The 27,504-nt window shown below is 38.0% G+C and overlaps 1 protein-coding gene across 4 annotated transcripts; it reads right to left on the bottom strand.

Moving 5' to 3' along the window:
• Positions 1–153: 153 nt before the first annotated feature.
• On the bottom strand, positions 154–25,736 carry ago4 (argonaute RISC component 4). 4 transcript variants are annotated; one of them, XM_028460786.1, is made up of 19 exons: positions 25,534–25,736; positions 17,459–17,630; positions 16,791–16,911; positions 15,675–15,856; positions 14,947–15,083; positions 14,560–14,694; positions 13,484–13,589; positions 13,238–13,385; positions 11,884–12,003; positions 11,595–11,756; positions 9,283–9,431; positions 8,314–8,498; positions 7,038–7,197; positions 6,757–6,928; positions 6,327–6,470; positions 6,067–6,201; positions 5,867–5,968; positions 4,723–4,922; positions 154–3,858 (listed from the first exon to the last, which is right to left on the bottom strand). In XM_028460786.1, exons 1-19 carry the CDS (start codon positions 25,550–25,552, stop codon positions 3,750–3,752), a joined length of 2,658 nt encoding a protein of 885 aa, XP_028316587.1. In that variant the 5' UTR covers positions 25,553–25,736; the 3' UTR covers positions 154–3,749. The 4 variants fall into 4 exon arrangements, with proteins under 4 accessions (XP_028316587.1, XP_028316588.1, XP_028316589.1 ...); XM_028460787.1 differs by having other exon boundaries at positions 9,283–9,416; XM_028460788.1 differs by having other exon boundaries at positions 13,484–13,571.
• Positions 25,737–27,504: the final 1,768 nt, after the last annotated feature.

Below are 27,504 nucleotides of genomic sequence, written 5' to 3'. Positions count from 1 at the left end.
ACCAATTTATTACTTTGCACATTAACACAAGAATTCCCTGCAGGCTGAAAACAATTGTATTTGAACATGTCACATAATAGCAATACAGCGAGTAAAAGGCCCTCTGCTTGAAGGCGGGGCCAAAACACGCGCCGCCTTTTCTTTTTTTCCCTCTTTTTTTTTTTTTTTTTTTTTTTAAACCCAACCAATCGTGAAGGATTCTGTTCTTTCACAGAACTCAAACATTTCATTCTCAGAATAGAAATGTACACGTTCTGTGGTTCTATTGCTATCGGACAGTCGCACAGTTTTAGAGACCGCTGGCAGGAGAAAAAAACCAAAAAAAAAAAAAAAACAATATATATATATACACACGTATAAAGAAACAGAGCAGAGCTACACTGATCCCCAATAAGAGAAACAAAAAAAAGGGAGGTACACAATACATCATGTCAAATTACGAGGCTGTCACAATATAATATATCAAAGTGAGAGGAATTCCAAAGTAATTCATGCTCTCTTCCTATCACGGCACAGAAGGAGTTGTGGATATTTGTTTAAAAAGGTTAAAAAGAGCCTGATCCTGCTCCTCTGATAAAACCTTTCACTGTGAGGGTTTGTGAGAAGGTACGAGCACAGGTGAGCACTCAGCAAGAGACTTGGTTAAAGGTAAAAAACCAAAAAAAACAACCCCAACTACAGCGACCTTAATTAGAGGTGAAGAAGGGCTTTGGTCTTTAACGGGTCCACGTTTGAACAAAGTACCTCGTTTGAATTTTGGACACAGCGCAAAGAACCGGTGCCAACCTCGTCGCCTCGGCAACAGTGTGTACCTCCAAATATTACTGACGTTTTGTTTAGGAATCCTTAAAACACATAATAAAAACTTAACAAATATTGCTAGCTTTCAAAAGCCCCACTAAATGGCTACACATTCAACCCCCCCCCACCCAAAAAAAAAAAAAATTGTTTATATTTTTTCCTTTCCCAATAAATATTTCAATTTCATTTTTTTTTTTTTTTTTACTCTTATTTTGAAATGAACGATACTCTGGCATGCAAGCGAGCAAAGTCATTTTGTTACTTGAAAGAAAATTGTCTAAAGCCTATGCCACTAACCCATCAAATGCACATTCCCACTGATTGATACAAGCAAAACAATTTAAATCAAAAAAATAAAATACAAACACACCTTAGCTATAGGAGATCAAAAAAAGCCCAATGAGTAGATTTATAGCTTTGTTTTTCCACATTAAAGAGCTGGTAATATTGCTTTGTAATGCCAAGAAACAAACTGGAAGTGACTCAGTCTGACTGGAGTTAAGTTTAAAAAAAAAAGAAGAAAAAAAAAAAAAAAAGCCAGATGATAATTCAATGTTAGCTCGCTACGTCAGTGAAACCTAGCACAAGTTCATCTTATTGCGAGTGATGCCTAGACGACGTATGCCACGCCCCCTACAGACCCCCGCCCAATCACCATGAGCAGCACGACGCCAGCGTCCACGCCTTCACCAGGAAGGTGCTCAAGCTCATTCATAGTAAACCTGCTGCATTACGGGCGGTTTATTACAAAAGAGTTTCCAAATGAGCACTCGACCCCTGACAAGGCGTGAACGTCGACCTTTCTGTCATTCCATCGTCCAACACAAGGGGGCGATCTTTGATTTTTCTTCTTTTTTTTTACTTTATTTTTTTAAACGTATAATGAACGTCTGAGGGCAGTGCTTATGCTCATCGCCAATTTATTAAATCCAGTGTTAAAATGCATACAAATTTGAGACAAACGACATTAAGAAGTGGACTAGATTTAAATTTAAATACAGGCTATCAAAAAACATTTTTAAAAGTCTAAAAACTCAACTCATTGCCATCGCAGAATGCTTTTTTTTTTAAATTTCTTGAAAAAATAAAAATAAAAAAACAAGAAAAAAACCAATCCCTTAAAGTGGGGTCACTCTGATGAGCAGCTTCCTGATCGAATCGGACTGAAACCAACCAGCGGAGAGCTACGCTACATGTTAGCATGCAGCGGTACCCACATGAAACCAGGCTGCTGTAAAACAATAAACAAGCCCAAAGCTCAGTCTAACCCGTTAACCTGCAGCTCAACTAATCCTGAACTTACACTAGAAACTAAATACCTGGCTTTTGCTGCTTTTTTTTTTTCTGTCCTTTTTTTCTTTTATCACAATAGTAACAACATTGATAACAACAGTAACGACACAAATGGTAAAACTACCAACTCTAAACAACAGTATTTAAGATAAGCACAAAACATCTTATATTAAACTTTTACAAATTTTTGATTTATATGTATAAATGCATAAAAGTAAGAGAGATTGACAGTGCCCTCTGTTACTTGCCAAGCGTCCCGGGTCAGTGCAATGAAATGGCCAATATTGGCAAAGGAGACCTCGAATGTACAAATTAAAAAAAAAAAAAAAGCAGAAGTAAAGGTGGATTGTGGATCTATTATGGTGGGGGGGGATTAAGTTCAGCAGTCATAAAATCAGGTAAAAAATGAGGGTTTTTTTTTTTTTTTTTCACACAGAAAACACAGATGATAATTAAGTTGTTTGTGTTCCTTCTGCTCCTCGACAGATACACACAGGCTGCTGCTGCTGCTACACATCACACGCTTTTACTTTCCATTCACCACTTTAATATAAATCGAGTTAAAGTCGACCTGAGAGTCTCCTAGCAACTCGACGCATTCCAAAATAATCCATATATGCCCAGGATTGCTACACACACACGCGCGCACACACACACCATCATCCACGTAGAGGGCTGCTCATAGCAAAGCATACCGTTGATGCTCTATAGACGTAAATATATGTTTATATGTACTGTATTCATGTATGTGTGAATATAAAAACAACCAATCTGAGGCATTTACAGCAGTTATCTTTTTTTTTTTCTTCTCCATTTCCCTTTACAATTCAGTGGCCTGCCATGAAACACATGCACACACGCACACACACATACCGCAGAATATTTATATACAGAGATCAACACACACACGCACGCTTGAGTATTCTTTGCTAAGGTGGAAGGAAAGTAGCTGTGGGCACGAACACCCAGGTTCACCTCGCTTGTAAAAAGACTGAAAAGGAGGAAAAAGTAACAACTTTGAAAAAAGGTTGACTCCCCCCTCCCTCTCGGCCCCCCGCCACCCCCATTAAACCCAAGATCTTGTGACAGATTTTCGCCCAAAGGGGCTTTTGAGGTAAAAAGTAGATAAGAGTCCTGCTTATAGCTGGGAGAGCCAGAGAGGAGCTGTGCTGGCACGACTGGTGCCAATGGGCTCCCTCGCTCAGTGTATCTTACAAATGCATGAGTGCAGACATTCAAATAGAAAAAACAAACGCAATCAAAATAATAATAATAATAATGGCTCAATTCTTTCTTTTTTTTTAACGAGTAAGGGGATGGTTTGTTTTTGTTTTTTCCTGTTTGTGCATTGGAAACCTGCTCGAGTTTTCAGTGCTGGATTGCTGGTTGAGAAGTTGGCTTGGCTGGGAATGCTGGTTGGTGACTGTCCCAGTAAGATATAGATTTTTTTTTTTTCTTTCAAAAAGGCCGGGATCAAGCCTTTCACTTCACAAGCCGCTTTGATGCAGATTTAGGATTAATAAACCGGCGCGAGTACAAAAGAAAAAGAGCAAACTATCAGTGAAGAAAGGAGGAGGGAAATATGTGAAACTGGCAAATGAATTTAGAACCAGAGAGAGAATCCACAGGTGGACTGGATGAAGGATTCCCCGAGCTCAGGCAAAGTACATGGTGTGCTGGGTGTCATAGTGGATCTGAACTGCCTTTGCCAACGCCTGCGGGTCCCGGCCGTTACTCTGACCCGACACGTGGCTGCCTTCAGCGCTGCAACACACAAACATGTGGCTTAGTTTGGCTTTGGGATGACGAGGCAGAACAATGAGAGGTTTAAAAACAGGAATATTACGCATAAAAACACACACCAGCAAAGCCAAAATCAAAACTGTTAGATAGCATGAGCTAGCATTGCTGTAATCCCATCCTAACAAATCTAGTCCTTGGATGTTTGGAAGTTGGTAATGACGATTAGATCAGTCAATAAAGTCCTGTGCTGAAAAATGTCAACTGGTTTAATGCAATCGCCTTCCCAGTAACAAGCCTTCATCATCTCTACTGGGAGAATAATTAAACACTACTGTACATTAGGTAGTGAGAGGTAAGATAAAGTTACTTTGTGTGTTTTTAAGTCATTTTCTTTATTTGTAATAGTTGTTTTGTGTGTTATGAGTTCTGTGTATTTCTTTTGTTGTTTTGTATATTTTTGTCGTCATCTTGTGTGTTTTTGTAGTAATTATGTTCTCATTTTGTGTGTTTTTAAGTCATTTTCTTTATTTTTAATAGTTGTTTTGTGTGTTGAGTTCTGTGTATTTTTGTTGGGGTTTTTTAAATATATTTTTGATGTCATATTGTGTGTTTTTCAATTTGTGTATTTTTTGCTGTCCTTTTATGTATTAATCTATAATTTTTCTGTTGTCATTTAGTGTTTTTTGAGTCTTTTTTGTCTATTAGGTTGTTGCTATGAGTAATTTTGTGTGTAATTTCGTCGTCTTTAGTCTTTAGTTTTGTGTGGTTCTACTGTTGTTTTTTGTGTGTTTTTCTGTAATTCTGTGCCTTTACTTTAGGGCCTTTTTAACAGGATAGAAAGTGGTGGAATGAATTAAACGCTGTAAATGAAGGTCTCTCTCCTACCTGTCGTGGTCTTTGTCCACCAGATGATAGCGAGCTCTGAATGCCACTAGCCGAGCGTAGTAGGCTGGAGCCGGGATGGACACAGAGCGCGTGCAGCGGACGTAGGTGTGGCAGAGCTGGTAAGTGAGGAGCTGCAGCTCATCAGCTGTGAAGCAGTTGTCATCCCAGAGGACGTGGTAGTGGGAGGGGCGGCTGGTTCCCTAAAGGGGCGGGAAAATGTTGGATATCAGTGCTTTAAAGCTCCAGTGATGGAAGTGAACAACCATTAGAACAGCTGAATAAGCAGCTGGATAAACACAGCAAGTGTGCACTCATTGTATTTATTTATCTTTTTACCTTTTATTTAAAAAACCCAAATTCCAACAAGTTTTATGAGAATTGATGTAGGTTTTATAGGTTTTTTTAAAGTGTGCATAGCAAAATGTTTCCTTTCTTGTGGGATTTATGCAGCTCATTGAGGATTTTGTTTGGAAGTTTCATTTGTGTTGGTTTAGATTGAATTAGATGAATAAAATAATATCTTAGTTATTTTTATATTGTTATATTAATTTATTTTGAAATGTGATTACTGTTGGATATGGTGATTTGACTTACATAAAAGTTAATGGTAATACATTTGTTTGGATATTTTAACTAATGAATACCGGCACATAAACCTTGTTTAAAAGTATAAAATAGCCACGAATGAGGGGAAAAAAAGAAACCCCAAATGTAAGGGGAAAACATATATATATATATATATATATCAAATATCGTGATAATCGTAGCATCCTGAATCAAATCGAACGTAAGGCTCCTGATATGGCATAACCCTAATATAAACACAGTGACGTGAAGTTTCTCCATCCTGTCAAAATGTGATTTTAAAAAGGTCCAAAGGAGTTGCTATAAACCTCAGATCGTACCTTAATTTCAGTAAAACTGTTTTTTCTTCAATAGGATGTGGTAAAATGTCAAAACTTGGATTTACCTGACAATTTATAACCTATATTTCGTTTTTTTCATCTATTTTGATGCAAAAATCATATTAATGAATTAATATATTAGATATTTCACTCACTAATGCATGGTCCCCCAAAGCAACTTCCCTGACACACTGCCTGTTTTTCTGCCACTGATAGATTGTCACAGTTTTGTCTCTCACCTGAATCCCAGCATGGCTGCACAGGTAAAAGTCAAATTCTGACGGATGTGTGATGGTGCTGTCCACAGTGGTGCCTGCAGGAACGTTGCCACTCTTCCCCACCTGCAGGGTGGACGAATGGGAATTAGCTCAAGTGACAGCAAAAATAAAAAAAACAAATAAAATGTGTGCACAGACAGATCACAGTGGAGCAAACTAACCCTCTCAGCTTTGTCGGAGCAGAACAGACGAGTGTGGTGACGCTTCTGCACGACAATGTAAGTAATGCCCGGCCTGTAGTCCTCCTCCAGGCTGATGCAGGCCTTCCTGATGGCGATCAGCTCGGGCCAAGCCACCTGAGACACACACACACAAGTCAAAGGAACAAAGATTAGGGAAGATTCTCCAAAATGTTCCAATCAAAGCCTTTGAATTGCAAAGTCATAAACCATGAGGGTGACGATGAATGATGATCCCACACCTGTTTCATCTGTCCTTCAGACACGCCCCCTCTGTAGTAGATGATCCGTGTGGGTTTGAAACGTGTAGATTTGTAGAACTGGATGAGAAGCTCTCGCACCATGTTGGTCAGATCCTGGATAACCTCCTGACTGAAGAGCTGCTCCTGAAAAGATAAAAATAAAAAAAGTTTAACAGCAAACAGGGACATCTACCCGTCATTTCATCTTAGTAACAGGAACAGTTTTCTTATAAGGAGTGTTTTTCTACTTTTTTTTTTTTAACTTTTGTACGACTTCATCTTAATGTCCTAATTTCAAAAAGAAAAAGTCCTACAGTCAGCATTTCCTGGATTCTAATGCCATCGTGATGTGCGTGAGAGAGGAAACGCACACACACCACAAAAATACTATGTGTTTGAGGAAGTCTGTATTCAGCTGGTGATGTCACACCTGGGAAATGTCTTGCCGAGACGTCTGGACTCTCACGGTGGCGCAGTAGCGGCTGGGATGGCCGTCCATGCTGCCCACCACCGCAGCAATGGAAGGCTTCTTCCCGTCACCCGCTGGTGGGTGGGTGACGTCTGCGCCGAGGAAGATGACGGGTTGCTGGAACACAGAGGGTCTGCGGAAGGAACAGCAGGATTTAGATCAACGTTCACATCAAAAGTGAGGAAAGTTGAAGCAACATACACACTAAATGATTTTAAAGAATTGAAAAAAGAGTGAGTAACCTTTGATGAGGCACCAGGACGTTGTTGATGCCTCCTAGCTTGGCGTTGATCTTGAGGCAGAGGTTGGAGAGGGTCTGAGGAGACGTCTTCACCACGTTCTTCACCTGCACGCACTGAGTGGCCATTCCCAGGAGCGTGTCCCCCACCCGCTTCACCTCAGCTGCACGGGAGAAATCAATAACATTACTTCAGAACTGAAATGATGTATTTTTTAATCTCTAAAGCAGGGGGTGTCAAACTCACTTCAGTTCCAATTACAACCAAGTTCAATCTCAGAAATACAGATTTCTTTGAGAGAAAATGTGCAATTGGATCTATATTGTTACCTGATTTGCTCTTCACCAAATCTAAACAATGTTTGTAATTCACGTGTCAAACTCAGATCAGATATAAAGCTCCCAATTCCGCCCGCAGGAGAAAAACATGAGTCATTGTGTAAACCACCAACTAATTCAGTTGTAGATATCGCAGCCCCTCCAATGAATATAATGCTTAAATCACATGATAGCATTTATTATTTTGAATCTCAAATTAAATAAAAACATTGGCACAAAAATCAATGAAATTTAAATGAAAGATTCTGCATGAAATCTTATCACTTATTGCTTGAATATTGTAGGTTCCTTACATACTTTAAATACTATTATACGTTGAATTGCAAACTAAGGTACATTAACATAGAAATTTGCGGCCGACTTGAGATCAACCTGGTCCATATTTGGCCCCTGAACTAAAATTATTTTGACACCCCTAACTTAGAACATCCTTAAGCATAAATAAATAACTTGTATGTCTACTATTTGACTTAAAACTTGCTTTTATAAGAATTTCTATTGTGAATATTTGAGAAAAATTGCAGGTTTTAATTTAAAAAATCAACTTAATGGTCCCAAGTATTGGATATCGATTACAAATCTCCTGTAAGGATAAAATGACTTGTTTGAATCTATATGGAGGCCATTTATCACCTGTGTGTATCACAATGAGGAAGACTCTTGAGACTGACTGGACTTTTCTTGGAATTATTGAAGTCTCTGTACACTTTTGTAGCTTGTCATTCTTTGTGAAACCAAATATTAACCAATATGTAGTCATTTAAAAATACTGTAATCCTTGAATAATGAGCACAAAAAGTGTACAAGCTTCTACGTTTATCAGATATTTGTGAATTGGACTAAAATAGTTTGAACTGAACTATATAGCGATGATAATTCTCATTCATGTTTATTTTCTAATTTATCCTCCGGGCTCTAAAGTGACAGTTTTCTTTTCCTACCATAGACGGGGGTTTTTCCAGGCAGGATCACAACAATCAGCTGCAGACCGACGTAGGACATCTTGAGGTGTTTGAACATGGGCTCCACGCTGTCGGCTCCTTGGGCGTATTTACAGAAACATGGTTGCCCTTGAATGGGCATCCCAGCATCCTTTGAGATCTTCCTTAGCTGGTCTGTGAAGCTCCTATTGGATGCAAGCAAATTCACAATTTAAATCATCTGTTCTTAAAAGGTTCCAACAGCTTCAGTCAAATTAAATTCAAGACTTTTAAAGACTTTTTAATGCCATTTGAAATTAAATTTGAGACGACTTCACAGTAAACACAATTGGGGGAAGAAAAAAAAATGCCACATCATTATTACATAGGGTTAGGGTCAATTTTTTCCAGTGTCTAGTGGAAGTAAACACACAAAATGACAGTAAAATAGACACACAAAAAAAAAAAACACGTCTAAAATAATGAAAATCACTAAAAACACACAAGATGCCTAAAAAAATAGCCAGAAATCTATGAAACAACTAAAATACAAAAAACACAAACCATTAAGAAAAGCCTTCGTTGGACAGGCAATTTTCTTTAACTTTACATTTCCCCTTGTTGTTATAAGTTGCTACAAGCATAATGCACATCTGCACAGAGTCGCACTGCAACCATGTCACTGATTTGTAGTTGGTTCCGCTGTCGTGATTGTGCAATGTTACGGTAAATTATATATATTTTTAAAAACAAATGTCACTATTTATTTTGAAACGTGAGACTAATTAAAATCATAAAATCATACTTATTATGTGTAAAAATATAAGACTATTGAAACATTGATTTAAGGCATTTTATTGACAGTTAAGGCCTTTTTTTATATATAAATATATTTTTAAGGATCCGCAGGAACCCAGTCTTAACATTTGAATAAAAACCTGCCTTAAAGATGCCTGTCATCTGTGTGAGGCACTGGCTTTAGTGACTTACTTGAGCAGGTCTTCCCGGCACTGTTTCTGAGGAGCGAAGCAGGCCACGGCCCACACTTTGATTTCGATGCCGGCGTAGAACTGCTTCCCCCTCATGTCCCACACGCCCTGGTTGGGCGTGGCTACGGTCTTATTCTGTGGAGAGAGTCCCTACACTCTTAGTCAACCCCCCGGTGGGATGAACCGACACATTCAGGCACAACTATCAACAACACCGAGTCCCAAACTGTGCACTTTCTATTTTTAACGTCATGCGACATTACAACACGTTCTATAGTGAGAATATAAAAGGTATTTTTAAAATGTACACAAAAGGAGCTGGTAGTTTGCTGGTTGACAGAAACAATTGTAAAGACATTTATCTAAATGTCTTTGAAATTTAAAAAAAAGTGCACAATTTGAGAAACAGCTTTTAAATAAGATTAATATTCATAAAAATATTCAGGTTTTTAATGTAAGATGGCATGTTTTAATTGTGGCTGTCTGACCTTTTCACTGGGGCAAAGATTATCCACTCATTGTACACATCTTCAGCCCACTGCTGAGTCTGTGTGTGAGGTTAACTACGAGTTTAAAAGGGAAGCATCTTTCAAATAAGTTAACGAGATTTACCAAAGACCATAAGGAGCTTTATTCTCCAGATAAGTGGCCACACTGAACTACTTTGGTGTAAAGCCAGGGAAAGTTGATTTTTCTTAAATGTAGGATTTCACATTTTAAACTCTGTGTTTCAAGCAAATGGTTTAAAGGAAAAACAACATATAAATGCACATCAACATGCTTTGCACTGATTAAACTTCTTTTATGGTTGGTTAAAGCTTTCAGTGGGAATTTTAAACATTTTCATTGGACGTTAATTAAAGTGAAAATCCCAGCAGGCAAGTGGCCTATTCTTTAATAGGGGGGTGTTGTGAAGTCAGAGGGAGTTAAACTTTGCACAGGGTTTAAAGCTGCATTTAACTTTGAACTACTTTGATGATTTTTCTCTCCTATTCCAATGAGAGCCTGTACGGTTTTAAAACACTCCACCGCCGCTGCTTCAAACCACATGCAAATGTAATCAGGCTGCTGCAGAGCTAGACCTGTGTAGATGTAGCAGATCTACCACATGCAGGGCCAGGGAATCACCCAACCACCCCCGAGTTATTCTGCTTTACATCCTTTTCTTGCTTTTTTGCTTGGTATTTTGAGTCTAACCATACAAAATATGTTCTCTATTTAAACAAAACCTTTGGATCTTTATTCAATTTCTGATGCCCGACAAATCAGCAAAAAATTGTTAATAAAAAGGTATCAAAATCTTGCAGATAATGACAACAGCAGCAATTAAATGCATTATAATTAATTGGTTAAAGCCAAACCCCTCAACATACAATATGTGGACTGAAATATAGCACATGGAGAAAATCAGATATGCTTTAAGAGACTCCAGAAAGACTAGATGGAAACCAGCTGAGGCCATACTCGTGCAATAAAATGATCCGACTCCACCCACATATTACTCTACTCACTGCTTTTTCTTTTTTCTTTGATTTATCCTCACCTGGTTGCCTTTATAAACAACACTGCTTTGTTAAAGTAATGTATTTGTTGCTAAAATATGCTCAGATCTGCATTTTTTTTTTTACTGTTACTATCTGTCAATCACAAAACAATATGGATACAGCTGCAAGAATTTTATAAAATTGACCACTTGTCTACTTTGAAATACAAAATAAGCTCTAAAAAACGTTTTAAGTAACTGTACACAAATAATGAGGTGATTTAAAATACACTGGGTTAAAACCAGCAACCCACAGCAGCCCCGCTCCTCCACTTAGCCTCTACACCTAAAGCAGAAGCAGTTTTTTTACTGCAACCGTAGTGATAGTAACAAATAAGAAGCTTTGTAAGAAAAAAGGCAAAGCAGTGAAAGAGACAGGGATGCTTAGAGCTGCTGAGACACATCACAAGGTTAAAACACAGAGGGACGCTCCAGGTTTTTTTTTAATTTTTCTTATTGTGCCGAGCGCTAAGAATCTTGCTGTTTTCATTAATTTGGCATGTCTGCCAGTCGGTTACCATGGAGACAAGGACAATTAAAATACAGAACACTGCTTTACAAAAGTGTGTGCCGATATAGAGAATGGTTATAAAAAATTCCAGATTTACTGGGTATGATTCTTTTAATCCATATGATGAATATCTTTGGGTTTTTCGTCCAAATTCATAATTTTCAAATTTGGTTATTAAAACACTGCAACAACCTGGAACCCCCCCTCCACCCTCCACCCCATGCATTGCACCCAAAGAGAGCCCCGGTCCGGTACTCACCCTGCCACAGTCTCGCCCTGTATCTGTACTCACCCGGCCCCCATACTGTAGCATGGGTGCAGGGAGAACACGCCCCGTCACTTCCGTCATGTCATTGTGCACCACAATGCCAAATTCCTTCAGGTAGGGGTCGGGCCCCCCGACCATGCTGTTACTTTTCACCTAGAGGAAAGAGAAGAAGGGAAGTGTTGGCATGACATCAATGAGTCTAAACAATGTGTTAAGAGAAGTTTCCAGCAGAGGTTGAAGTAAACATCAGCGGCTTCACTTATTCCCGTCCTCCACTCACCAGTCGGCTGATCTCTTCCTGTCTGTCGGGGGCTGAGCGAGCTGTAGCTTTGATCATGGTGGAAGTCTGGTTGTCTGTCAGTTTTTTTATGCAGCGCTGGCCTGCGACTATGTTGCAGACCTATAGAGATAGAATGGGTGTTTTTTTTGGTTACACAGTATCATTTTAAAATTCAAGTATTTCACAAACTGAACAGACATACACAAATTCTCTTACACGGAGAGAGTTTAAATGGAAAAATGTTTGAAAAGCAAGCAATTATCTAGAGCAGTGGTTCCCAACCAGGGGTACGTGTACCCCTAGGGCTATTTCAACACACCTCAGGGGGTACATAGAAACATTTGTCAATTTATTTTTCTAAAATGATGAGACAAATTTCCACTTGCTCACAGACATTTTCCTTATCTATCGATAATACATTGTGGCACAACTCGTTAAAATACAATAAAAAAAAAGGTGAAGATCAAAACCTAAAATGGTCAAAACAATAGAAAAATATGAGTGACAAGCCTTCTGACACTAATTAACAAAATAAAGGGGTACTCGCCTTAAGACAGAAAAGATAAGGGGTACATTGGACAAAAAAGGTTGGGAAACACTGATCTAGAAAACAAATATGCTGGAGACAATGTGGTCAAATGAATGCAAACCATACAAATATCTTCTGGTGTTGCCCCAAAATAAAACATTTTTGGAACCAGGTGAGCCTTGTGATTAATGAGGTACTTGGATATAAGATCACCTATACCTTCTCCATCTTGTATCTGAGAAATATTGGCAAAGTTGTGCAAAAGGAAGATAACTATCTGGTTAAGGTTCTTCTCTAACGGCTGGCAGGAAGACCATAACAAGAAACTGGCTTGCTTTAGACCCTCCAAGACATAAACAATGGTTAAATATAGTAGAAGAAATGTGTGTTAGAAAAATGACTTACTGTTTAAGAATAAAAAAGGAGGATTTTGATAGAAAATGGATCAAATGGATTAAATTTACAGAGACACCAGCATTTAAAGGATAATGTCTTTTTTTTTGTATAATGAAAAAAACTAATGTAAACTGAAAACTGTAAACCCCTGTGTACATTAAGACCTGGTGCCATTCTTGTTGTTTGTTGTTCTATGTTCATGTATATATATGTTGAAAATATAATAAAAATCTAAAGTGGGGAGAAGTATTTCATATCAGATCGTGCCATCGCTTCTCTCAGAACAAGTTGTTTTTCAAACACATTAATATTCTATCCAGAGTTAAATTTTCTCAAACACAGAAACTCCCAGTATTGCAAAAACTAAACTTAAATAATCTTGCAGGTATAACAGTGAATAAACTAAGCGTGTATTGATTGATTTCTCACCTCTAGTGGAAGATAAGTGTGCTTTTGTTCCTGTCCGACTTGCAAACAGGGTAAGTGTGGATACTTGAGCTGCAGGTTGTACTTCTGCTTGAAATACTGAGCGACTGTGCACTCCATGGCCTGGCCGTTCTCCAGCTGTAAGGGAAACCTGGGGATAAAACGCAGTATAGTGAGAGGGGAAACCATAAACAGATATATTTCAGTATGAGTCATAAGAACAGATGCAGTGAAAAAACGGATTCTCACGTTTGGTGGCTGGCGGGTCGCCGTGTGACGTTACACACACGATACTTCCTCTTCATCTGACCACAGTGCGTTACCTCAACCTTTAGGCCTGTGCAAAGACGACACACTAACACAATTACCGGAACGAAAATGTCATTCTAGACGTCAGCTGGAACAAACTGATAACACTGATGCATGTTTATCTGTGCATTTCAAAAGAAGCATGAGCGAATGAGAGAATCCTGCTCTGACACACAGTAGATCAGTGGTTCCCAACCTTTTTGTCCCGTGTACTACATTTGCAATTTTGTCAAATCAGGTCTAACCCCTTCTTCATATCAAAAGTACTTCCTCCATAATTTCATAAGCTGTTTCATTTGTGTGTCAACTGAACTCCTTCTTGTCTTGAACATGGCTCCCTAAAGCTTAATCTAAACTAAGAATATTAAGATTATTTAAAAAAAAAAAAACTATGCAACTTTCAAGTGATTACTTCATTCTGAAATATTATCTTCTTAAGAAAATATAGCTAATTTTGTCTACTAATGTCCTCTACAGCACAAATTTATCCTGTTTCAATAAATTACAAGAAAAGACAGTATTTATTGAGCAATAATATTGTTAGTTTGTGGTAAATTCTAGCCCCCCCCAAAAAAAACCCTGAAAAAGAAAAAGGAAAATGTTCCTATTATTTAATAATAATAATCAATATTTCCGAGTATCCCCTGTACCCCTGATTGGGAATCACTGCTGTAGACAACCCAGCAGTTCTCAAATAGACTTCTCCACTGTTAGGTAGAAGCTTTTATGTCCCCTCAATGAAATGCTTAAATTATTGATTCAAAACACCAAGTCATTTCAAAGTGCCCTTTTTCTTGTCACCACACAATTTTTCCATTTACTTCACACATAAATCTGTTATTTTATGTGTTCAATGAATACAATATTCCCCCCACAACACAATCATTAGTGCTGCTGCAATAAGTCTACCTCATCAACATTAAATTATATATTTTTTATTAGATCAGTCAACAGATCGAAGCCATTAGTGGCAGCAGTAACGATCCTCACTGTCGATTAGGTTGTGCGCTGCTCACCTCGTATTTCCTTGGTGAACTTGACACGTTGTGAGTCTGTGAGGGGTTTGGTTTGTTCGTTGATGTTTTGAATGTCGAGCACCTCGCACATGAACTCAATCACAGGCTGTGCTCGGTAGAACGCAGTGGCTGAAACTGTGGGTGGAACAAAAAGCACGAGTCACTCAAGCAGATCCATTTTAGGTCAATGTGCAACAAAAATCATCAACACTAAGAGTAACAAACAATCCTGATTTTGAATCGTGTGATGTATGTTTTAGGATACAATCTTACATTTAAAAAAAGATTCTGACTTTCCTAGATTTAAAGACATTTCAACTGAGTCTGTTATTCAAGCAGTAAATTCACTCCTTATCCAACAAAAAGAGGCAGAATGTGCAATCTTACCATCTATGTTGAGCATCATGTTCCACATGGCAGGACGGACGGACTGATGGAAACCAAACCACACCTCCCTGCCTCCACCGAGGGGATGATAATAACCCTCCGGAGGGGAGAAAAACGAACGCCCCACCGGAGTGTACCTGAGGAGTGGACAGAACATCAAGCACCAATGAAACAAAAGATGTTTTTACTTCCTGTTTGTAGTATTTGTCTCAGAGAAACATGTCCATTTGCCAAACTTTGATCAACTAATTGCATTCATGTCAACCCCAGACTGAGCTTTGTACTGCTAGTATTTTAGGTTTTTCTATAAGTTGGAAAAAAAGTGTTGATTTTTATCTTTGCATGAAAAAAGTAGCATGCATCAGCTGACATAAATGCCAAACGTAATCTGGGTATAAACCCGATTCTCGCCGCCTCATAAATCAAAATGTGTCACAAGCTCCGTCCAATAGGATAGAAAGTTAATCTGATCTAAAAACTCATTTAATAAAAGTGGATGACATTGAAAATGCGCTGCCAGGGAAAGGGATCCCTGAAATTTCTTCAAAAGTATTACAGATAATTAAATCCACCCCTACGTGAGGTAAGAAAAGAAAGCAGGATATGAAAAAAAAAAAACATCTTTAGATGCATAAATTATAAAAGCAATAACCTAGGAACTGTGTTCAAAGCGAAGAAGGTGGCACATTGGTTTTATGGGAATAAATCAAACCGACAAAGAAATGCACCTCATGGACGGCAGGTGCCGCGTGATGACATCCAGAGCCTGAACGGAGTCCTCGGGGACCTCATTTAGGTGACCGGACAATGCCTCAAGCAGCATCTGAAGACTGACCACAGACACCCACTGCAATGACACCTTAAACGTCTGATCCTTTCCTTCCCCGGGCAGAGTCACCTCCAGATCCACCTGTGGAGAGTAGGCAAAAGATGTTTGTTTTATAAAAGAGAACAGAAAAAAAGGGGAACAATTCAAAAATGTATTTGAAGAATCTTTAAATATAAACCTTCAATCAATCAATTATAATTGCAATCACGTAACGGATATTAATTACAATTATGGCGTAATTATATCATTTTAAAAATATTTTGCTGTTGTAATAGTAATTAAATTGTAAGTGAGTTTAGATAAAATAACAAAAAATTGGGGAACCATGTTACAGTTCTATGTACAGTTCTACCCATATGTCATCAATAATTATAAAAATATGTTTCATATAAAGCTTTCCCACATTTTACCATTTTTTAAAAAATTGAAATCGAGAGGTATACTGATACAAAAAAGGCTCAGATGTCCACACCAAAAATATTAAAACCTATATTTTCATTGATTAGGAAGCCTAACAAAGTAACCAATAGATAGGTAAAAAATTAAAGGATAGATATTTGTTTTTAGTGTATTTTACAGCTGATTTAGGACCTGTTATAATTAGAAATGCTAACAGAAAGCTAACAGAAAGCTAACACAAGAGGAAGATTAACTTTTATTATGTTATTTATTTCAGGCTCAGTAGTTGTGATTAACTGTAATTGAGAACGTAATTGTAATTGACTTTCTGAGGATAAAAAATAATTGGAATTTAATTGGAATTGGGAAAAAAATGCTGGTTACTGTAATCGTAATTGAATTGTAATTGAACATGGATAATTGAAAACGTAATTGTAACTGAAAAATGTAATCGACCCCAACCCTGCCTTCAATCATCCAACCTTATATATAACAAGGTGAATGTTTACAGCATGAAAAATACAGAGTACTAAAACGTATAACGTCCTATAGAACGTACTAGTGGAAAATTCACACAAACCAGTTCACAGACTTGCTTTAGAGAATAAGTACCTACCCTGTCTCTTCCTATTGGCAGTGGATTTGCTGTGTACATGTTCCTCTTCCCGTCATAGCCTGGCTGTCGGTCTCCAAAGATCTGCATCTTGAAGTGCCGGACCATGGTGTCCACCACCTCCCTGAAGGTCAAAAAGAAAATGTCAGGCACAGACAGAGAGACCAACCAATCAAAACACGTAAATCTCACATTACTTTGACTGTCGTTTTATTTGTACCACTTTTGACATTTAGTTATTTAAAACACAGTTGTTTATTTAACCAATAACCAAGTGGTTCCCATTCTTTTATTTTGATATTGCAAATTTCTGGCGACCCCAGAGACATTTTTTTCCTAGAATTAGTTTTGGATCATGTTTGTGATATTGTGTAACGAGTAGCCTGGAATAGTGCACAAAGTGACAAGATGCCCCAGCTGAAATATCTCTATATTGTGTTAATATTTTTAACAAAATTTAACTTTAAGAAAGTGAAAGTTGAGAATACAGTTGTTTGAGATTGTGTGTGGCAAAGTATAATAATTAAGAAAATTAAAAAAGTTATTTTAATCACTAGTTTTTTTTATCAATTACTAAACGACCCATTTGAATTCCAGGCAACCCTACATGGGGTCATGACCCCAAGGTGGTAAAATGCTTCACCAACACCTAACCAGACCAATGTACTAACCTGTTGACCCTCCGGGGGCGTTTCTCAGGCTTGATGTCGATATCATAGTGATAGACATCAATCTTGGGAATCTGCACCTGGAAGTGGTTGGCAAGGAGCCGGATGGGTTTCCCCACTGTGCCGAGGCCGGGACGTCGCGGAGGCTGGAACAGAGAGGTAGGGGCCGGCGGGCCTGTGGAGAAACCACACATTTGGTTATAGTGACAAATCTAAGCAGAACTTTATCCCAGCTAGTCCGTGTCAGGACAAACATCCGCTCTTTCCAACAAGGTTTTTCCGACCGTTGATACAAATTCCACAGACGGGCAGAACCAATGACCATGTCCTAGCTGTGAGGCAGCATTGAAACCCTGTTTTATTCACTCTGGTTTCTTAATATATTTACACAGGTATGACAGATACTAGAGGAGAAAATAGTGCCGCCAAAAGATGCTCGTAATTCATAGCACTAAGTGCCAAATCTCTTCTTTGCCAGATATTGTCAGTTCTCTGGATCAATGATCACAATCGTTGTTCAATGATCATTCACACTTTAAAAGCTTGGATGAAATTCTTATCCCCATTAATAACCATACAGGAGGTAAAAATGTATGGGCACCCTCATATTTTCAAAGAATCATGATGAAATGTGGAATCTGGATTTGATTCAGATGAAACTCAGTGAGGTAATTCAAAAACTAGAACAACATAACAAAGTCCAATTTTAAAAGGATTGGCCAATTACCAACCAAGATAAGAATTTTTGAAATTTCTCCAATGGTAATATATTCAAACTGCTTCAGAATCAGTGTATTGATCCGGATCCCTTCCAAAATGTAATGGAATTTTCCATTTTCTATCATTAGTTAAAATTTGGTCAAAATCCCTCAACTAATTTTAATGTATTCCTGTAAACAGACAAGCGCCAGTGAAAATATTAACTCCTTGGCAAAGTTTGAAATTTTTTTTAATACAGGTACTAGTTAGGGAGAAGGTGTCAGAAACTGAATCAATCGTTAATCCATTGAGTTATTCTGGACAGAATTTATCCCAAAAGCCTGGACAATGAGACACTTGGACCTTATAAAGCCTTAATGACTAATTCTAACATGCCAATAAATTTACACTAATGCTACTAAACTTACACTAATGCCACTAAACGTACACACTACAAATGAATAACCAGAAAAAAAAAAACATGTTATTAAACACACAAGCCATCAAAGTCCTCTAAAGCATCCAGCTGTTCACGGGTTACGAAATCTAGCAATTGAAAGATCAACATGCGTGACATCATCAATGACACGTGCATGAATGGACTAAATGTAGCCGACCCAAGATTGGGAGGTGTGCGTGTGTGTGTGTGTGTGGGGGGGGCACATACTTGCTTTAAATGACACAACATACCTACTAGTCTACTGTGGCCCCTGGCCTACATGGGTCAACAAGGGGCTGTTGGACACAATGACCTCCAATTATGTTTGGGCCCGCCCCCTAGCTCCACCCAAACACAAAGGGCACCCGCCCCTCGCACGGAAACAAAGGCCGGGCTCGTCTCAGACAGACAGCAGCGGGACCATATGGAGGGCTGACACGAGGAGAGTTTGGGATTACGGTTACTCGCCGCTCGCATGCATCTCAGTCATCCTCGTCATAAGGCTAGCATTAGCTCACGTTCAAATACAACATAAGACGTAAACTGCTCAATAAATCAATTAATACCAGCTGTTTTTAAAATCCTAACACAATTCATAAAAAACTAAGATTTTAACCTATTCAACAACTGTGATTCGTCTCATCAGCTGGTACATTATGTTCTGAAAATAAATGAATGAAAGACATTCTGGTCATTCCATAATAATACGTGTAAGAAAAGACTGAGAGCACAATTAAAAGTCACTGCAGGACAATATAACTATACGTGGGTTAAACAATACAGCTGTGACGGTGCTGAGAGCTTTTGTCCACTGACAGCTAAGAGACTGTGGGGGTCCTCCTGAACTCTATGCATCCGCACGCTCCAGTTAGCAACTGAAGCACGACAGCACAGACAATCGCGACCCTCCCCAACGCTTCCTGAAAACACAGTTCCCTATATGCTCACATGTAGCTTGGGCGACAGATGAACCCCCCCACCCCCCTGCTCCCTCAAACCCCGACCCCTCACCACTTCCAGTCTTCCAATGGAGCCGTAGCATTTCCTAATCGAGTATGGCACAGCGTAACAAAAGGATGACATTTGTTGCTTTTTCCCTGTCACGATTTGAATTAAAATTATCTGGTGAGTCATTACACTGTCATAGTGGCCTTGTTACAAATGACAGCAAAAACTACTAATAACCATTAATATCTAAATGGTACTAATGTGTTTTTTTTTCTCCAGAATAATTTGTATGCATCTTTCTTTTCTTTTCTCTTGAAGTGATTAGGTCCCACAAATACCCAAAAATAGATGTGTGTAGTTGAACTAGGTGTCCATCAACAGCTTTGAAACACGTGCAAACCAAAACACCCACCACAACTCCAGAAATAATCATCATACCTACATCTGCGACAGTGCAAGTTCAATAGTTTGTAGTTTTTTTATACAACAAATCCTACGATTGGATTTGTGCTTTGTACTTTTCATTGTTATCAAAGGCGAGCTGGATCACAAACTGCAACAAAAGCAAAGACCAGCAACACAAAGTCTTTAAAAGAGTTTTAAAAGAGTGAACACAAACAACAGTTTTTTAAATGGTCAGTGTGTTTTTGTAGTGCTGCTCACACATTCCATTCACTCTAACTGTGTGCAGGTGTGATGAGTTTAACAGTGGACTTAGGAATTTTTCAAAATAAAACACCCATGGTAGAAAAACACAACCTATTTTAAACTTAATTCTTTCTTTGCAGCCTGGCCCCAAATGATCCATGGACCGGTGGTTGGGGACCCCTGCTATTAACAGCACACCCAAGAGCATTTAAAACCTATTGTCATCACCTTATACAGAAATCTTACAGCTTAAAAGCAGCAGGGACCAAAATAAAAACTCCAAAATTATTTATTTGTTAGAGGTCTGATTTTTTTGTGATCCAAAAACAGCCGGGAAAAATGGAATTGAATTCCTGAATCAGAAATGGCCATATTGTTTTTATATATTTTTAAACAAATCGAGTGGACTTTGCAATATGATACAGAATTCAATATACCCTCACATGCATTTTTTAAATGATATAAACACACAATTTTTAAAGATTCAAGACTCAAAAAAATGTTTCAACAGTAGCAATAAAATACTACATCAGCAACAAAGACAACACACACAAAGCAACAGTCGCATAAAAAAAATAAATCCTAACTAAATACTCGGTACATGAAAGAAACTGCAAGAATAAATGAATGAAAATGCATTTTGAGTGGCATCATAAATGAGTGGGCAAAGAGTTGGAAATCCATTCTTGCACAAAACATGATGTAATATGACGCAATATGACAAAGTTCATCTCCTGAAATGGAAAAATGACACGGACTAAATCCTTACTGACATGTTTTGGGACAATCACGAAATGTATATACAATTCTCTACTGTAAAAATGCACAAACTTCCTTAGTGCAACATTCTGTTGCTAAAGTAGAACCTGCATGTGTTGTCAGTAGAGGTAGATATCATAGATATCGTCTGCTTCTAAATACCAAAACATTTGCATTGCTCCATGTGTGACAGCAGCCGTAGCTACAGATGTAGCTGAGCTCCACTGGTAAGTCTGTGATATGATTGTCTGCACTTTAAAATAGTACAAAATGTATAGTATCATGACAATATTTAAAATCAGCAGCCTGTACCTTGGTCCATAAACAAGTTTCTGCAATTTCCATGTAGTTATTACTATCGCAACCCAGCTGCTACATTACTACACAGAAATATGAATGTTAAAAAAAAATGCTTTCTATTAGACCAGAAGCAACAGGATGATGTATTATTAATCGTTAGTCTGTAGTCCAAACTAAATAAACAATTATTCCAAGAATTTAAGAGCAAAAACAACAAAAGTTGATCATAATCAGGGAACTGTAAAAGCAGTAAAACACAAGATGTAAACATTCTAATCAAAGTAGAAAAAGGCAAATCATCAAGCCTTAAAAACCGATACATTCCATCTATGAATGTTACATCAATACTGCAAATGTTTGCCTTTTAAATTAATGTATCTTGTGGGATAGTAAAACATATTAATCTTCAATACAAACTACATGCTTTTTTAGCAGCCATGATCATGTCTAACTATACAAAACCATGAACAGTTCAGCAAAATCTGCCTTTTTCCACCAGAACAGCAGGAATGAAACATCTAAACACATCTTTAAACCCCATACTGGGAGCCAGCTAGTCCTATTTCAACCTCCAGTTAACAAGCAAGATCCTACTTCTGAAGCTTTAAACGGCACAGAAAATTATCACTAGAAATCAGCCTGCAATATCTGATTATCTCTTATTCTGCACATCGGACATGTTTATCCACTCCTTAGCTTTAAAACACACTAAATGGTGAAGGCACTGCCACAGTGGACTAATAGGGTTTGTGTAAAGATGTAGCACAGAGACAGCTGGGTTAAAGGATGATGGCTTGGCCTGTTGATGAGTCAGAGACTGATAGCACGGATAGGGGACACAATGGACACCAAAAATTAGACATAAAAAATAAGACAAATAAGACATCTTCACGACGGTGCTGCAAATTCCTTCAGAAGAATATGAAACAAGTTTCTTGTCATTTCAAAATCTCAAATATCAGTGATTATTGCACATTGAACAATGGACAGTCATATGAGTCCAAAAGCAAAGACAAACCTGGTCATTTAGAGCAGTGGTTCTCAACTGGTCTCACCCACATTTTGCCACGGACATTACATCACGACCCACTTTTTTTTTTTTAGAATTCAACCAACAAAATTTCGTTTTTCAGAAATAGCTGTTGAAAACACACATATATAATCTTTTTTTAAACATAAATCGATATATTTTCCTGTGCAACATGCATTTCACAGCATGCCTGTAAAAACAAAAAAAATATTTCAAAATAAAATACAAGTCCAACATGAGAGACACTAAGCATTTATTTATTTTTGACCAGCTGACCAACTTGTTTGTAGGGCTGCCAACGTTGTTCGTTTAGTCGACTAATTGGTCGATGCCGTCGTGGTCGACCAAGATTTTCATTGGTCGACCAGCAATGGTATCAGTTTCAATAGTGTTTTTTTTTTTTATTAAAAAAAATGCAATGCACTTATATAGGTGATAAGGATTAAATGTCAAATATAATTTATTTGATGATGCCTAAACATGATTCTATGTCCAGCAACCGTTGTGTGACTGAGTGCTGGCTGCAAAAAAAACTGTTGCACTATCACTGACTGCTCTGAGCACCTGTGTTTGACGTGCGTTTCTTTCCCCGTGCGCTGATCTGATGTCGAAATTAACAGTTGTTTATTAATAAAAGCAGGCCTACTACTAAAACAAACGTAAATATGTCATTAGTATGAGGAAAAAATAGGTTTGGACTGTCGGTTTCAGGTCAGGCTGTGATATAAATACCTAATGTCTGTTGGAGCTGAAGGTTTCACTTTTGCTATGTCGGGTTCTGGTCAAAGCTTGAATAAGGTTCATATCATAAATGGTCTGTGTTTATCGGCACCACAAAACGCCAAAACATTGTCATTTATTTTCGCTACATGTGCCATAGTCTTGGTCGACCAAGCATTTCCTTAGTTGACTACAGCCCTACTTGTTTGGGTCAAGTACCCCCATTATCTAATTTCTGAATCCAAGTACCCACTTTGTCCAGCTACAACATTTTACTCAGAACACAATTTAAAAAACAACTTTGTATATAAGTGGAAAGAAACAGTATTTAGTGACTCCTGAAGGGATTTATTTCAACATTTTATCATCATTTCCTGCCATCTCCCACCTGGTATGGGAGCAAGACTGACCTTTGTATTTTCAGTTCATGTTCTAATAAAGATAATTTTCATAATTATTGTGATTTTAAATTATGAGTAATTAAATTAAAATACCCATATTTTTAATGCTTTCGTTTGCTAATTTTCCTCTCTCAGCTACCCCTGCAGTGCCATCGCGTACCCCTATTTGAGGGAAACTGCTTTAGAGTATTTCAAATCAACCACCGGTGAAAGTAAATATGACCAAGAAAACATCAATCATTCAGTTGTAGCTAACGCAGTCTTCTGAATCTCATAAATTCAATGAAAAGTAACGAGATTTGCAGGGGCTCGCTATATTCCTGTGTCTATATCACAACTGCAGTCAGACATTGTTGAATGACCTCTCAATTTTTCTACAATCCTGCAATTTCCTCATAATTCCCCTAATATTTGTCACACAAATTAAGTTTTTTTTAAGTGGAGATCCTGCAGGGAGTAATCAGCTGGTTATTGTTTGTGTCTTACATATTATTTTATATATAATTAATACGTGGACGTGCAAACGAGGGCACAATATTGAAATCGCTCCTTTTAGCACAAACTGGCAAATCGTATTCCACCCCAGAGTATAAAATGAGTTCAACACCCCTGAATTAAACCTAGTATTTTGTTAAAAACTATAGGTGCAACAATGTCACTGCACAGCATGGATGGGTGCACAGGATCATTATCTTGCATGGTTTCCTGCATTCATATACCATCACATGAAATGCAAAACAAAATTCTAGCCTTAGAGGACCGTTTTACAGAAGGAGCGTCAAACTAATTTCACACTAGGGACCAAATATGGAGCAGTTTGATTTCAAGTGGACAGCTTTAAAGCAGTGGTTCTCAAACTGGGGTCCGAGGACCCCCGGTGCCTCTGAGTACCAGTTTGAGGGTCCATAGGTATATATTATTTCAATATTGTGCAAAAAAAAAAAAAGTATTTGAACTTGTCTTTTCAAAATAAATGTAGACATATTTGTGTTTATTGTTTGTACACACCAAAAAAGATACAGGTACAGTTAATTCATACTACAAATATCTTAAGTAATTTAGCATTTAGGGGTACAGATGGCAGTTATATGTGTTTAATTGAGGTAATGATTCTCAGGGGGGAGGATTTATTAAGGAGTCCCTGGATCCAAAAAAGTTAGGAAATCCATGCACTAGAGGGGCCAGATTTGGTCGCCCAGCATGGGTTTGACACATGTGGCCTGGGGGATTTAACGTGAGTGTGTTAGAAATGCAACAAAGGACATCCTTGCACAACAAAATAGGAGAGTACATGCAAACTGAAGCAGGAGCAGTGCACACCGAGTGCTGACAGTAAAAATGATCTCTATGGGTGCACGTTGCTGGCTCTCTGCGCGGCTGCAGAATATCTGCCTTTGTTATCATATGGGAGATGATGGATACTGTGGAACTGGCCCGCAGAGCTGATCGATAAAAGCGCCATTCGCCCTGGCTGCTGCTGCTGATCTCACGGACGCATGGAGACAGGCACACAGTCGGTGACAAATCCACATAAAAACACCCCAATCTGTAGTAAATTGTTTATTACTGGCGCTCTTCTGCATTTCCCACCTACCGCTGTCATCACGGTAGCGCGAAGAGACGCGCTGTTCCTGATGGCGACGATACAAATGTAGGTGATTAAGAAAATATGTGGAAAACACATGTAATCCCTGTCGTATCATACGTGTACATTTGATTTGGTCGCAGTTTGGTTCGGGTTCGCAAATCTTTGCTAAGGGCAAAATAAGCATATAGTAAACACACCACGACGCGGAAGGAAGCTCCCAGTTAAATCCCCACTCACACAATGCCAGCCCCGACACGACGAGCAGTGCGTGCCTCGGATAAATAAAAACCGTGCAGACGCGACAGGACGACGCTTTGAAACACAAAAAACCTCTACCTAAAGCTATGAAAGACAACGTCCGCTCGGTGTAAATGCAGCCCCGCATGTGTAAACACAAACACTGAGGCTGGGCCTCGGTTTGTTTTCCCTCAGTGCACCGAGGCCTCGCAGCATCCGCGGCCCCCAGTGAGGAGACAAGTCCGTACACAGGCGCCCCGCGCTCGGTCAACTCTGGGACTTCGCCCGCTGCCATTAGAATTCACTCACCAGGTCCGACAGCTTCCATGGCCGAGGCCTCTCTCTCCGTCTCTGTCCCGGCCTGCCGGCTCCGTACCGACGCTGAAATTGGGGGCGGTATCGCGAAGCTGAAATGGGCTAATCTAAGAAAATGGAATATAGAAAGCTGCGTGGACGGCTGCTGACTGACCCGAGCAGTGCCGCTGCTGCGCTCCTGTTTCAGCACATTCTGAAGTGCGCATGCGTCACCTAGCAAACGGGGGGGGGGGGGGGGGGGGGGGGGGGGGGGCAGGGGGGGGGTTGTCAATCTGCGCATGCGCATTATTCTGCAACACGCTTGATAAACTTAAAATGATCTCAGGACATTAAACAGTAAATCCAGAAGATGATTGCAAAAGATAACATACACTTTGCTTTTTCACTTGTTTGCACACGTTTTACTAAGGCTGAACCAAAATACATTTTAAAGAATTACAAATGCAACAAGAGAAAAAAAAATCCCTGTAGGCTTATTACATAATGGTAACATTATGATATATTGTTATATTATATAATAGATATATCTACTTGTAAATGCTTAAAATAGCAGCTTTTTGAGAACATATTTCATAGAAATTTTATTATTTATTTATTCTTTTTTTTTTTTTTAAGTGTCTTGCTCCCTGGGAATTTTAAAATAAATAAAGTTGGTAGTGGGGCACTGTTTAAAGTTTAACAACCTTATAGAGTAAAGGTGATAAATTTACACAAGAATTGTTTTGTCTCAGGGCTCAGTGACTCGTTGTCGAGCATTTAATTAGCATTAGTGACTCAGACCAGTAACAAAGCCATGAGGTCATGTTGTTGGCCTTTACCTGTCCTACCAATCTACATTAAATAGTCATGCAAATATATTGCAGCTACACTGAGCATAAACAGGTAAAATACATTTAGCTTTTTAAATTAGTTTTACAACAGTTTTTTTAAGCTCATCTACACTTTTATGTATTGATATTTATTTATTTTTCACAATTAAAAACAGTATACAATATCACAGAAATAGATTGATATACAGTGCAGGAAGTGACAGAAAGCTCAAAGAACTAATTTGAAGCCTCCACTTAAATGCTATTAAACAATGAACAAGTCTACACAAAAACGCAGAAACTCAAAATTAACCTGCAAAAAGTTATTTAAACCATGAATAAAATTCTATATTATTTAATCATGTAACACATAGTTTACCAATTATTTTATTATATATTTATTTTTGTATCATATTCAATTCCGCTATCACAATGCACTTCAGTTTATTTACTATTTACATTCTACATTTCTTTGTTCTGTACTTGAGGCATGAGTAATGCACAAGACATATGTTATCAAATGATTTATACATTTATTGATCTTAATTTAACCTAATTTATATAGCTTTGGGATGGGTTGCTCGACTTAAGATAAATTGAAAGTGGTAAAATAATAAATACTGCTCTGATTTTTTTTTTTAATGGCCTAATTTAAGTCAAGTCAAGTTAAAGTTAATTATTTATAGAGCACATTAAAAAAAAAAAAAAAGTCGTTGCTCAAACTGCTTTACAACAAAAAATAACAAAGGAAAACAGTAATACAATGCTGTAAATTATACACACAGATGTAATAAAACCCAGTAAAATCTACAATGACAGGGGTCCCGAAGTGAGAATTTGGGGATAAAGAGAATAGATGTGTTTTTAGGCAGGATTTAAATATGTCAGTGGATGGTGTGATAATTTAATGGTAAAGGGTAAATATATATACAGTATATATTATTTTCTAAAACGAATATCATCGTAAATGTTTGCTGCTGTCACCAATAAGAGCTATCAAATAAAATGTAATTGTATAACAATGTGCAATGACAATAAATGAATTTATCTATTTCTATATATGCATTTTAATTTTAATTTTAATTTTAATTTTAATTTTAATTTTAATTTTAATTTTAATTTTAATTTTAATTTTAATTTTTTTATTATTATTATT

Source organism: Gouania willdenowi, chromosome 11 (assembly GCF_900634775.1).
Source record: "Gouania willdenowi chromosome 11, fGouWil2.1, whole genome shotgun sequence".
NCBI classification, from domain to species: domain Eukaryota; kingdom Metazoa; phylum Chordata; class Actinopteri; order Blenniiformes; family Gobiesocidae; genus Gouania; species Gouania willdenowi.
Note: the sequence above shows the minus strand (reverse complement) of the source record. Positions and strands in the feature narration are given on the sequence as shown.

Bases quoted from the DNA above. Each gene is read 5' to 3' on its own strand.
- ago4 (XM_028460786.1), bottom strand. The intron at 6,471-6,756 runs GTGTGACATCAC...TTATCTTTTCAG, and splicing joins CTCGGCAAGACATTTCCCAG to GAGCAGCTCTTCAGTCAGGA. The intron at 4,923-5,866 runs GTGAGAGACAAA...CCGCCCCTTTAG, and splicing joins GCAGCCATGCTGGGATTCAG to GGAACCAGCCGCCCCTCCCA.